This window comes from Rutidosis leptorrhynchoides, chromosome 2 (genome assembly GCF_046630445.1).
Source record: "Rutidosis leptorrhynchoides isolate AG116_Rl617_1_P2 chromosome 2, CSIRO_AGI_Rlap_v1, whole genome shotgun sequence".
NCBI lineage: Eukaryota > Viridiplantae > Streptophyta > Magnoliopsida > Asterales > Asteraceae > Rutidosis > Rutidosis leptorrhynchoides.
The window spans coordinates 187,090,297-187,104,607 of NC_092334.1; the positions used below are offsets into that span (position 1 = coordinate 187,090,297).

General features: G+C 33.3%; 1 protein-coding gene across 1 annotated transcript; it reads left to right on the forward strand.

Annotated features, from left to right (window-relative positions):
* Positions 1-4,173: 4,173 nt before the first annotated feature.
* LOC139888478 (uncharacterized) lies at positions 4,174-5,136 on the forward strand. Its single transcript, XM_071871485.1, has one exon. The coding sequence runs from the start codon at positions 4,174-4,176 to the stop codon at positions 5,134-5,136; it is 963 nt and encodes a 320-aa protein (XP_071727586.1).
* The last annotated feature ends 9,175 nt before the right edge of the window (positions 5,137-14,311 follow it).

Genomic DNA, 14,311 nt, shown 5'->3' on the forward strand with positions numbered 1-14,311 from the left:
AGTTAAAAGTACCAGGCGCTACACAAATTCATCAAGTGATTCGCAGGTGCCTAAATCGAGTGGAGATCATCAGGAAAAGGAACAAGTCGAGGTTCATACGGTCAGAGGAGGAAATTGATCCGAGATCCAAATTCAATAAAGAGTTTCCTATTTTGGATTCGGTAAGACGGAATAAAGCTCAGAAAGTTACAATTATTTCTTTAAACCTTTTTGTGGACGTGGCTGGGAACACAACTAGCTTGCAGGTTCCTGTAAACCCTACTGTAAACCCTCTGGTAGAAGTGGCTGTGAACGAGACTAACTTGCAAGGTCCTTTAAATCCTCCTGTGGTGGTTGTTAACTCGCCTTGTATGCAGGAGAATAGTGTTGATGGCTCAAAGCAACTTCCTAGTTATCTCTCTAAATTGAATGGTAAGCATGCTGACCAAAAGGTGAACTTTCGATTTATTGCAAGTGCTCGTAATTTGGAAGATGATGTTGATGTTGAAATTCCAATAGAATCGGTTCTTGAGGTGAATGAACGTTACAATAACACACTTTATGGTTATTTTCTTGGTAAAAGAGTAGCGTATCCGGTTGTGAAGAACTATGTTACCAATGTGTGGCGGAAGTTTGGCCTTAAAAGATAATGATGAACGCCAAGGGTTTCTTTTTCTTCAAGTTTGATACGGAGAGTGGAATGAATAATGTTCTCGAAGGAGGTCCATGGATCATTCGAAATATTCCCATCATCTTGAATAAGTGGTCTCCTGAAATTGCATTGACTAAAGAAGAATTACATAGCATCCCAGTTTGGGTCAAATTGCACGATATTCCACTAGCGGGATTTACTGAAGATGGGCTAAGTATTATGGCATCAAAAGTAGGTATCCCAATCATGCTTGATTCGTATACTAGCACTATGTGCAAGGAATCTTGGGGTCGTCCTAACTTTGCTCGAGCTTTAGTTGAAGTGCCTGCTGATCATGAGATGAAAGAACAATTAAGATTAGCAATTCCTAGCCCGTCGGGTAAGCCTAAAACTATTAGTACTGTTCGTTTTGAATATGAATGGAAGCCTCCAAGGTGTAACATGTGTGCAATATTCGGTCATAATGACAATCAATGTCCAAAGCAAGTTACGAAAGTGGCCGAGAATAAAAAGATTGACGATGAGGGTTTTGTACTTCCGAAGGAAAATAAGCAAACCAAGAAAGATATTGTGAGTAAAAGTCTTTCTTTTGCGGTGGGTAAACCAAAGTATAAATGAGTGTATATGCCTGTTAACCGATCGCAACACACTAAGCATTCAGCTAGTACATTGCAGCATACCCCTAGTGTCTCTCGTAATAAGGAAGTGGTGGAAATAAGTAATTCTTTTAGTGCATTAGGCGTGGATAATGATAATATTGCTGATATCTAAAAGTTCCCGGATAAAGCTTTACAGGATGAGGAAAGTGATGTAGAAGGATCCCAAAAGGATCCTACTGATTTTGGGGATAATTTTGAAGGTGCAAGCACACCTTATAAAAAGTTTCCCAATGAATAGCCTTGCTACATGGAACATTCAGGGTTGAATCGCATCCCGAAACAGAAAGAGATTCGTGAAGTGGTTAAGGGTAATAATTTATGTTTTTGTGCTATTTTGGAGTCTCATGTTGATATTAGTAAACTTAGTAATATTTGCGCGTCGGTTTTTCGCCAATGGCAATGGACCTCTAATAATAATTTATGCCAAGGTGGTACACGTATCATTATGGGTTGGAATCCTCTTGTAGTGAATGTTATTGTGATTGATATGTCGGACCAGGTTGTTCACTGCCTAATCCATTTTGTTCGTGAGGACAAACGCACCTATGTCTCTATTGTTTATGCCAAAAACTACTATATTCATCGTCGAGATTTGTGGGACAATTTGTGTAAGCATACTATTTTTGTGGGAAACCACCCTTGGGTGATTATGGGTGACTTTAATGTTTCTCTGAACCTTGATGATTCAACAGCAGGTGGATCTAATGTTACATTGGCTATGCGAGAATTTCGTGAATGTGTTAATCATATGAGAATGAGTGATGTTTCTCAGTCGGGCCTCCATTTTACGTGGAATCAAAGACCTAATGCTTCTGATGGTATCCTTAAAAAGATTGATAGGATTATGGCTAATGATATATTTATTAATGAGTTTTTGAATGCTCATGCTTTTTTTCTTCCATATCGGATCTCTGATCATAGTCCGGCGGTTTTGAAAATTCCAACCTCATACAGTGCGCATATTAAACCGTTTAAGTTTTCTAACTTCATTGTTTATAAAGAGGGTTTTGATGGTATTGTGTTGAAAGGATGGAAAAGGGTTCTTATTGGTCACTCTATGTTCCAAGTTGTTAAAAAGCTGCGTGATTTAAAGAAACCTCTTAGGATATTGATGTGGCACCAAGGTAATGTTCATAACCGTGTCGTGCAGTTACGGCTTGAACTTGATCAAGCTCAAATTCGTCTTGATTTGGATCCTTTTTCTAATGACGCTAGAGAAGAACACTGCCACTTACTTCATGCTTATAACTCTGCGATTATTGATGAGGAACTTTTTTGCAACAAAAAGCGAAGATTGATTGGTTGCGTTTGGGTGATAATAATACTAGATTCTTTCATAAAGTGGTTAAAGGCAAACAACATAGGAATAATATTCTCACAGTAGAAGACAATATGGGCAACATTGTGGAGGGGCGAGATGTACCAGCATGCTTTGTCTCGCATTATACGAACTTCTTGGGTATTGCCCCGGACTCCACTCTGATCGACATTCCAGGTGATTTATTTACCCGTAAGATTTCTCATGATAAAGCTACTTATTTGATACGCCCGGTCTTAGCAGCGGAAATTAAATCTGCTATCTTTGATATTGGGAACAATAAGTCACCTGGTCCAGATGGCTATACCGCTGAGTTTTTCAAGTCTATGTGGAATATTATTGGTGATGATATTGTTAAAGCTGTTCAAGACTTTTTCAATAATGGTCAATTACTGACTGAAATTAACCACACGGTTATTGCTTTGATTCCTAATGTTGAAACTCCATGTAAAGTTACTGATTATCACCCGATTTCTTGTTGTAATGTCCTCTATAAATGTATCAGTAAAATTATTGCTAATCGTATAAAGGAGGTGCTTGGTGATATTGTCAATATTAATCAATCGGCGTTCGTCGTGGGTCGTAGAATCTCAGATAATATTCTTCTTACCCAGGAGCTAATGCGAAATTACCATCTACGTACGGGTGTCCCAAGATGTGCTTTTAAAGTTGATATCCAAAAGGCTTATGATACCATTAGATGGGATTTTCTTGAAGTAGTTTTGACTTGGTTCGGTGTTCATCGTTTCATGAGATGGATTATGAAATGCATTTCAACTGTCTTGTTTTCGTTTAATATTAATGGTGAGTTACACGGTTACTTTAAGGGTACGGGGAGATCCTCTATCTCCTTATTTGTTTACGATGGTCATGGAAATTTTGTCTCTTTTATTAGCACGATCAGCTCAAATGACAGAAGGTTTTCAATACCATCCGAAGTGTGAAGAACAACAAATTATTAATCTGTGTTTTGCAGATGACTTATTTATCTTCTCTCACGCGGACTTGGTTTCTGTTACTACCATAAGCGATACTCTTCATCAATTCACAGCTTGGTCCGGTTTAGTCCCAAGTTTGCAAAAAGTACAACTTATTTTGCTAATGTGCGACAAAGCACGAAGGACCAGATTCTAAATATTTTGCCATTTGCGGAAGGATCGCTTCCGGTTAAATATTTAGGAGTCCCTTTGATTTCTTCAACGTCTTTATTATCGTGATTGTAAGGTTCTTGATGATAATGTTAGAAATAGGGTAGAGAACTGGAAAAACCGCTTTTTGTCTTTTGCAGGTAGACTTCAACTGATTGTTTCAGTTTTGTCTTCAATGCAAGTTTATTAGCAATCCGTCTTCATTCTTCCATGTGCTACATTAAAATAAATTGAATCCTTGATGAGAGGATTCTTATGGTGTCAAGGTACGCTCAAAAAAGGTAAACCGAAAGTTAAATGGAAAGATGTTTGTTTAACAAAATCAGAAGGAGGTTTGGGAATCAAGAGTCTTTCCGAGTGGAACTCTGCTCTTATTTTGACTCATATTTGGAGGCTTATCTCTCATAAAGATTCCTTATGGTCCGTTGGATTCACACTCATAAGCTTGCAGGTCGAAACTTTTGGAACATTGATACTCAGCCAAACTCGAGTTGGAGTTGGCGGAAAATTCTTGATGTTCGTGAGCTAGTTAAAGGAAGATTTATTCATATTGTTAATAATGGTGAATTTACTTCTATGTGGTATGATATATGGTGTGACTTTGGCCCTCTTGCTGATTTAGTTTCGACTAGAATGATATACCACGAGGGTTCTGATCCTTCATTCTCAATAAAGGATATGGTTCTAGCAAATTATTTGAATTGGCCATCTAGTTGGTTGTCTCGTTTTCCCCAACTTGCTATGATTTCAGCCCCGGTTCTTTCCTTGGCCCCTGATGTTATTAAATGGCGTGATATTGATGGTAATTTACAGGATTTCTTGGTCCACCTTGTATGGGAGACTATTCGCAGCAAATCCACTCAGGTTCCGTGGGCCTCGGATGTTTGGTTTTCGAATAATATTCCTAAGCATCATTTTGTTATGTGGTTGCTTATGGGAGAAAAGTTAAAGACTCAAGACAAGCTTAAGCATTGGAAAGTTTCGGAGAATCAAGTTTTGCTTTGTTCGTTATGTGAGCAGGTTTCAGAATCTCATGACCATTTGTTCTTCAATTGCCCGTTTTCTCTTCAGGTTTGGAATCATGTGAAAAACCATATGGAATTTCCTATTTTTAGCAACTCATGGAAAGACTTTACATTGCTGGTTAGCCCGTTTGCTAAAAGAAGGATTGCTAGAAATATTATGGTCAAGTTGTTATACGCGGCTACAGTGTATAGTGTGTGGCAGGAGAGAAACAATCGCTTGTTTAAGAAGAAAAAGAGATCGGTGGATCAAGTTTATAAAGACATTTATGCTACTGTCAGATTGAAGTTAATGACCATCAATTGGAAGAAGACTCCTCAGACGCTAAGACTGAAGTCGGATTGGAAGATATCTTGAGTCTTTTTTATGTGAGCAGTTTGCTCTTGGGTTTATGTTTGGCTAGTTGTAGCTTGGTTTCTTGAGAGGTTATAGGATTCACCTGTAACCGTCTGTGCGTATTTGTAAACATTCGTTATTCTTTTTAATAAGATTCACCGGGTAAAACCCATTACCCAAAAAAAACTAATTAAAGCCGATAAAATTTGCCGTGATTGTAAAATAAATTTAGCCGGAGAAATATTTAAAATTGATTTGATACCCGTAGAATTATGAAGTTTTGATGTAATAGTCGGCATGGACTGGATGTCCAAAATAAGAGCTGAAGTTGTGTGTGCCAAGAAGGCAATTTGCATTCCTCGTAAGGATACAATGTTAGTAATGATTTATGGAGAGAATGGTAACTCAAAGCTAAAACTCATTAGTTGCTTGAAAGTCTAAAAGTGCTTGAAGAAAGGGTGATATCTTAGCACATGTTAATAAAGTCGAAATGAAGGAAAAAGAGAAGAGCATCAATGACGTGCCTGTGGCAAGAGATTTTCCTGAAATCTTTCCGGAAGAGTTGTCGGGATTACCTCCATTTAGATCTGTAGAATTTCAAATAGATCTAGTACCAGGAGCTGCACCATGTGACGACCCGAAAATTTTTGACCAAATTTAAACTTAATCTTTATATGATTTCGACACGATAAGCAAAGTCTGTAATGTTGAGTCTCAAAAAGTTTTGGAACTATATTCATGTAATCAATTACCCTTCGACTATTCCCAACGATTCATGAACAATTATATTTAACTTGATGTGCATATATATATATATATATATATATATATATATATATATATATATATATATATATATATATACTCTTCAACATTAACAATGTATTACGTGTATGATACCGTACATTAAACTTTTTGGTGTCCATATCTGTTTGATATATTGAAATATCAAAGATAAAAGATAATGTCAAACGATTGAATTAAAAAATATTTATCAAGTCCCTTAAGAATTATGATATTTTTACGGGTCTCTGTTACGAGGTCCACGTTGATTTGAGAAATTGTTCCCTTTTAACGATATTCGGAATAATTGATAAAGTAATCTATAAGTGAGAACAAAGTGGCAAATAACGAGAGTTAGATAAAAGTTAGTGGGGAACTAAAGTTCATAATATTCAATTGATTAGTTTCAAATGTGCGGAAATGTTTTTCGATTCAATAGAATTTGATTATTAAAATGTTTTTGTTTAAGTAACATATTTTGAATATATACAATAGGTTGGAATATTAATTATTAAATATATAAATAGCTCGCAACGTGTATTTAAAACATGTTTATAAATATTATATATATGATTTCAAATTAATTAAGTAAACGATAATAACATTTGTTTATTGATTCGATTAATATTTAAATAAGTTAATTAGAATGTATGATAAGTTAAAATAAATATTGGCGCATAAATGAATTATATCAAACTAAGTTCTAGAGCGTAAACGTTTAGTGATATAATAATTTCTATTATTTAAACGATTTTAAATTATATATATTAAACTTTGAAATATAATTAGTTTTTGAAAAACTAAATATTATATTAGTAAATAAATATTTCTAAAATATATAAATTATATTTATAAATGAAAATATATTTATATTTTACAAAGTGATAAAATATAATATTAACTTAGTCATAAAACGTTTTGATTTAAAATAATATTATTATATATATTAATAAATAACGAGACGATGATTTAAAGAAGCAAATGACCATAACACTCGAACGTTCAAGTAACACTCTGAGTGATATAGGTTATTTAGGAATTAAGTCTATATTTTGACAAGGGTATGTGTGACGACCCGAAAATTTCCGACCAAATTTAAACTTGATCTTTATATAATTCTGACACGATAAGCAAAGTCTGTAAGGTTGGGTCTCAAAAATTTTGATCTATTTTCGTACATTCATTTGAATTCAACTATTCTCGAATTCACGAACAACTAATTGTAAATAGATATGTATGTATGTATATATATATATATATATATATATATATATATATATATATATATAATAAAATTTAAATATAATTTGAAATATTATATTATTTAGCTATTAGAATTTATTTTGTAAAATAAAATAAAATAAGATATAATAAAATTTATTATTTAAAATGAATCTATATATGGGTATAAAAGTTTATTGAATATATTAATTAATTGTAATACTCGGTTGGCATTTCGTTGGTGTTCATATAAATCTAGTGCGAAATTATGAAGATTAAAATGAAAGATAGTCCGTAAATGGATTACAAAGATTATAGGTTTGACAGGAATATGATTACCTTTTTAGTTTAAATTTTAGTACTCCGTATATATTACTTAGAAATAAAAACAAAATATTAGACGAATCTTTCTGATCAGGTTTCATGCAGTTAATGACCAGAATAAATAAATGGACTTAATGTAAAAATTGGAAAATTATTCTGAAAACTTTTATGTTTAACTGATTAGCAATGGACACGATATAACACTGCGTGATTTGATAATAAGCCAATTCATCCGGCGGCTTAACTGTGGCACATTCTATGATTTTTATTAATCACTGCTTTACTTTTGTTTTTGTCTTTCACTAACCACCATATAACATATAATATATATGATAATGCTAAAAACGAACATATATTTCATAGCATTATCCCTCAAGAAAGACAAGCTTTTAGTTGCAATTGTTCTATTTACAAGTGATATTCGTTTAAATAATAAAAGGTGAAGACAAAAGACAGATTCGACGAATTGAAGACGCAAACGACCAAAAAGCTCAAAAGTACAAAATACAATCAAAGAGGTTCCAATTATTGATAAGAAACGTCTCAAAATTACAAAAGTACAAGACGCAAAACGCAACGTACAAGATATTAAATTGTACGTAAGGACGTTCGAAAATCTGGAACCGGGACCAGAGTCAACTCTCAACGCTCGACGCAACGGACTAAAAATTACAAGTTAACTATGCACATGAATATAATATAATATATAATTAATTCTTAAAATTAATATATATATTATATTATATTATAAAACTGTCGGCACAAGAAAACAACCACATGTGAGCCTCCCCAGCTGGCAATGCGATCGCATGGCCTTGAAGGGCAAAACTCATGCGATCGTATGAGCCTCTTTTCCAGCCCACATGCCTATAAAAATCGAGCTTTGGTGCAACATAAAACACATCTTTTTCCTTCTTCATTCATCAACGTATATGTATATATATTTATATTATAATTTTAATTTTAATTTTAGTTTCCAATAATAAGGGTATGTTAGCGAATGTTGTAAGGGTGTAAGTTGAAATTCTGTCCGTGTAACGCTACGCTATTTTTAATCATTGTAAGTTATGTTCAACCTTTTTAATTTAATGTCTCGTAGCTCAGTTATTATTATGCTTATTTAAAACGAAGTAATCATGATGTTGGGCTAAAAATACTAAAATTGGGTAATTGGGCTTTGTACCATAATTGGAGTTTGGACAAAAGAACGACACTTGTGGAAATTAGACTATGGGCTATTAATGGGCTTTATATTTGTTTAACTAAATGATAGTTTGTTAATTTTAATATAAAGATTTACAATTGGACATACCTATAAATAACCATATACACTCAATCGAACACGATGGGCGGGGTATTTATATGTACGAATAATCGTTCATTTAACCGGACACGGGAATTGATTAATAGTCTATGGAATTATTAAAACAGGGGTGAAATTATGTACAAGGACACTTGGCGTAATTGTTAACAAAGTATTAAAACCTTGGGTTACATGCAGTCGATAACCTGGTGTAATTATTAAACAAAGTATTAAAACCTTGTTACAGTTTAAGTCCCTAATTAGTTGGAATATTTGACTTCGGGTATAAGGATAATTTGACGAGGATACTCGCACTTTATATTTATGACTGATGGAGTGTTATGGACAAAAACCAGACGGACATATCGAATAATCCAGGACAAAGGACAATTAACCCATGGGCATAAAACTAAAATCAACACGTCAAACATCATGATTACGGAAGTTTAAATAAGCATAATCCCTTTATTTTCATATTTAATTGCACTTCTAATTATCGCACTTTTATTTATTGTCATTGTATTTAATTGCACTTTTAATTATCGTACTTTTGAATTATCGCAATTTTATTTTATCGCACTTTTATTTATCGCAATCGTTATTTACTTTACGCTTTAAATTAAGTCTTTTATTTATTTAATATTTTACATTAGGTTTTAACTGCGACTAAAGTTTTAAAAATCGACAAACCGGTCATTAAACGGTAAAAACCCCCCTTTATAATAATAATATTACTTATATATATATTTGTATTTTTATAAATTTAAAACTAATATAGCGTTAAGCTTGTTTAAAAGATTCCCTGTGGAACGAACCGGACTTACTAAAAACTACACTACTGTACGATTAGGTACACTGCCTATAAGTGTTGTAGCAAGGTTTAGGTATATCCATTCTATAAATAAATAAATATCTTGTGTAAAATTGTATCATATTTAATAGTATTTCGTTGTAAAAATAAAGCTATTTCATATACACCTCGCATAACATCAAGTATTTTTGGCGCCGCTGCCGGGGATCAATTCAGCTTAAAAGCCGGAAGCGCAACGCTAATATAAAAAAAAGATTTTTATTTTTAAGTTTACTTTTATAAAAAAATTCGCTTTTGTAAAAATACGTTTTAAATATTCTAAAATATAAAAAGAAAAACAAAAATATAAATATTTTTAAGAGTTTGTTAAATATATAAGTTCTATAAAAATTTCTTTAATTTTATTTTGTAAAAAAATTATAAGTTTTATTTGTATATTTTATAAATTATAAACACAACAAAACAGAAAAAAAATATTAAAACTCGAGGCCCGTACTGTAGCAGCCCGTAACCTGGCCCAAAATCCTAGCTCATGCGATCGCCTTAGCCCGAAGGCAAAATCTCATGCGATCGCATGAGAGTGTCTGACACGCCAACTGTAGCCCTGAATCAGCATTAATTACGGAGTTTATTTATATTATTATTACTTTAACCCTAATTAGGTTATATTAATTTATTATTTAGTTTTAGTTTTTATTTTTAATTTATATTATTTAGTTTATTTAGTTTTAATAAATTATAAAATTAATAGTTTTATAAAATAAATAATATAAAAATAATATTTTAATAAAAATTGTACTTTTTACAACTTTTAGTATATTTTTATATTTTGTTCCTTTTAATTATTTTAGCGTAATTTTTGTATTTTTCGCTAATTTTTAGTTTTTAAGACATAGTTTTTGCCATAGTTATTTTTATTTCTAGATTTTTAGGTTTTGCCGTAAAATCCCTTAAGTGCTTTTTCTTTAGACTAAGATTTAGGTGCTTTAGAATTTTGCGACGCCGTTCTAAGTTTTTAGTACCTTTTTAAGATATTGCCATTTGGGATATAGTTTTACTTGTAAGCTTTAATATTTTTAGACGCAACTTTTAATTCTTAGTTTTTAGTTCCTTTTTAAGTTTCGACGCGCTACTTTCTTATTTTTATTTTTCGACGCCTTTTACCTATGTATCAATTATCACTCCAATTAGTAATCTCAATTTGCAATTTTAATTTTAAGTTAGTGATAATAATAAGGTTGGGTTAGTCGAGTATTTTAAAGTTTTATAAGTCACTCTTTTTCTTTCTTATTTCTCCAATTTTAATTTTAATTCCGACGCGCTCTTTTTCTTTCTTATTTCTCGCCATTCTAGTTTTTAGGACTTAGAATTTTCTCTATTTCTTATCTAAATTTCTTTAAATTACAAAAATTTATTTTAAGTAGTTAAATTGATAGACATCAAAATTTTCTGGTTCGTAGTAATAGTTGGATTTGTACGTGGACCGGGTTATTGGAGCCAAACAGTACTCAATTATATTGAGACCAAACGAATCCTGCCCCTCTGCTGCATCTTTTGGCTATTCAAAACGTGGGCAAAATCAGAAAAGTCTATTAATTGGATAACTTATATAATTTTTCTTTCTTTTTAAAAACTAATAGGATATTCCGTGAATGCACCGAGCAAGACGTTCACCACCTTTTGTACGTTCACCACCTGTAACTCGATCAAGACATCTAGCAAATATTGTCGCCGTTGATTTTTCTTTAGAATCGTCATCCAGTCGACCAGTTACTCCAATTCAAATTTCCGATAATCCATTTTTTGAACCCGACCTCACAATTGAGAATCCGGAGAATATTCTAGGACGATTTCGAGATCCTGAACCACTAATCTTTCCTCCGGAACCACCAATCATTCAAACAGAGATTGTTGAGGAACCAACCATTAAATCAGAATCCTCTAGTGATTCAGATTCAACAAATTCAATTATGGAGAATCTGGAACCTTTAAGTATGGAAGACCGAATGAGAGCAAAACGCACTGGCCAAGGTCACGCAATTACTCATCCAGACATTACTGTGCCAGATTATGAAATCAAAGGACAAATTCTACATATGGTGACTAATCAATGCCAATTTAGTGGTGCGCCGAAGGAAGATCCAAATGAAAATCTTCGTACCTTTAATAGGATCTGTACACTATTTAAAATTCGAGAAGTGGAGGATGAACAGATATATCTCATGTTATTTCCCTGGACTTTAAAGGGAGAAGCCAAAGATTGGTTGGAATCGTTACCTGAAGGGGCGATTGATACATGGGACGTTTTAGTTGAAAATTTTCTTAAACAATTCTTTCCGGCGTCTAAAGCCGTAAGACTTCAAGGAGAAATTGTTACGTTCACACAGAAGCCAAATGAAACTCTATATGAGGCATGGACAAGATTTGGAAAGTTATTGAGAGGATGTCCGCAACATGGTTTAGACACTTGTCAAATAGTACAAATATTCTACCAAGGATGCGACATCACTACAAGAAAAGACATAGATATAGCAGCTGGTGGTTCATTATTATGAAAACAGAAACTGATGCTTATAAAATTATTGATAACACTGCTTCCCACTCACATGAGTGGCACCAAGAAAAAGATATCGTTAGATCATCTAAAGCAGCTAGAGCCGATTCTAGCCATGACTTAGATTCCATTTCTGCAAAGATAGATGCTGTCGAGAGACGAATGGAAAAGATGACTAAAGATATCCACTCAATACGAATTAGTTGTGAGCAGTGTGGATGACCACATTTGACAAAAGATTGTCTCAGTATTGAACTAACAATGGAACAAAGAGAGAATGTTTCATATCTAAACCAAAGGCCTGGAAATAATTATCAGAATAATTATCAACCGCCAAGAATGATTTACAATCAAAACGAGAATTATAATTGAAATGTTCCATACAACAACCACCAAGGTCCTAGTAATCAACAAGTATCCAACAATACTTACAATCAGCAAAGACCTAATTTTCAAAAACAAACCACCACAAACCGATGATAAAAAGCTGAATTTAGAAGATATGATGACGAAGCTAGTTGAATCTCAAACTCAGTTTTTCACATCTCAGAAACAAACCAATGAGCAAAATGCTCAAGCATTTAGAAATCAACAAGCTTCTATTCAAAACTTGGAACAAGAAGTAAGTAACCTAGCAAGGTTAATAGGTGAAAGAAAATCGGGAAGTCTACCTAGTGATACAAATGCTAACCCCCGAAATGAAACAGCTAAAGCCATTACCACAAGAAGTGGTATTACACTTAAACCACCTGAAATACCTGTAATTTCTGATGAAGCTATTCCTACTCCACAAGAACCACAACCTGAACAAGATAAGGAAACAGAACCGGTAGTTGAAAAGGTTAATGAAGATAACACAGTTAAGGCTAAACCTTATGTTAAACCATACCAACCACCACTTCCTTACCCGAGTAAAATGAAAAAAGAGAGACTTGAAGCCGAGCAATCCAAATTTTTGGATATATTTAAACAGATAAATGTAAATCTTCTTTTCATTGATGTGATTTCAGGAATGCCTAGATATGCTAAATTCTTGAAAGATCTAATCTTGAATAGAAAGAAAATGGAAGAACTCTCTACCGTTACTATGAATGCAAATTGTTCTGCAGTACTGTTGAATAAGATACCAGAAAAACTATCTGATCCAGGAAATTTCACAATTCCATGTTTTCTGGGTAGTCTTAGTTCAATAGAAGCATTGGCAGACTTAGGTGCTAGTATAAATTTAATGCCGTATTCATTATATGCTAAACTAGACCTTGGAGAATTGAAACCAACACGAATAAGCATACAACTAGCCGATCGATCAATAAAATATCCTAGAGGGATAATGGAGAACATGCTAGTTAAAGTTGGTACTTTAGTATTTCCAGTAGATTTTGTTGTTCTGGACATGGAAGAAGATTCTCAAGTTCCTCTCATATTAGGAAGACCATTCTTAAACACGGCTAAAGCAATGATAGACGTGTTTGGTAAGAAACTGACCCTAAGTATAGAGGAAGAGAGTGTTACCTTTTTAGTTGATAGAGCAATGCAATAACCGCAATCTGCAGATGATACATGTTATTATATTCAAACTATAGAATCACATGCAGAATTGTTAGAAGAATTTCCAGAATTACAAGGAACAGGAGAATGTTCTTTAGGAGAAGGAACTGAACTAATTGATGAAACCGAAATGTTAGCTACACTTATGGCTAATGGATATGAACCAACAACAGAAGAAATTCAAATGCTAAAAGAAGAAGACAGATATCGATATAAATCATCGATAGAAGAACCACCGACATTAGAGTTAAAGCCACTTCCAAACCATTTGAAATATGCTTATTTACATGGTGAATCTGAATTACCTGTAATAATATCGTCTTCTCTTACTGAAAATGAAAAATCTCAACTCATTTCTATGTTAAAAGCTCATAAACCAGCTATTGCATGGAAGATTCATGATATTAAAGGAATAAGTCCTTCGTATTGCACACATAAAATCCTTATGGAAGAAGGTCATAAAACGTATGTGCAACGCCAACGAAGACTCAATCCTAATATGCAAGATGTTGTTAAGAAAGAAATTATTAAACTGCTAGATGCAGGTTTAATTTATCCAATCTCTGATAGTCCATGGGTAAGCCCAGTTCAATGTGTGCCTAAGAAGGGTGGCATGATTGTCATTACAAATGAGAAAAATGAGCTTATTCCT

Bases quoted from the DNA above. Each gene is read 5' to 3' on its own strand.
- LOC139888478 (XM_071871485.1), top strand. From the start codon at position 4,174: ATGGTCCGTTGGATTCACACTCATAAGCTTGCAGGTCGAAACTTTTGG.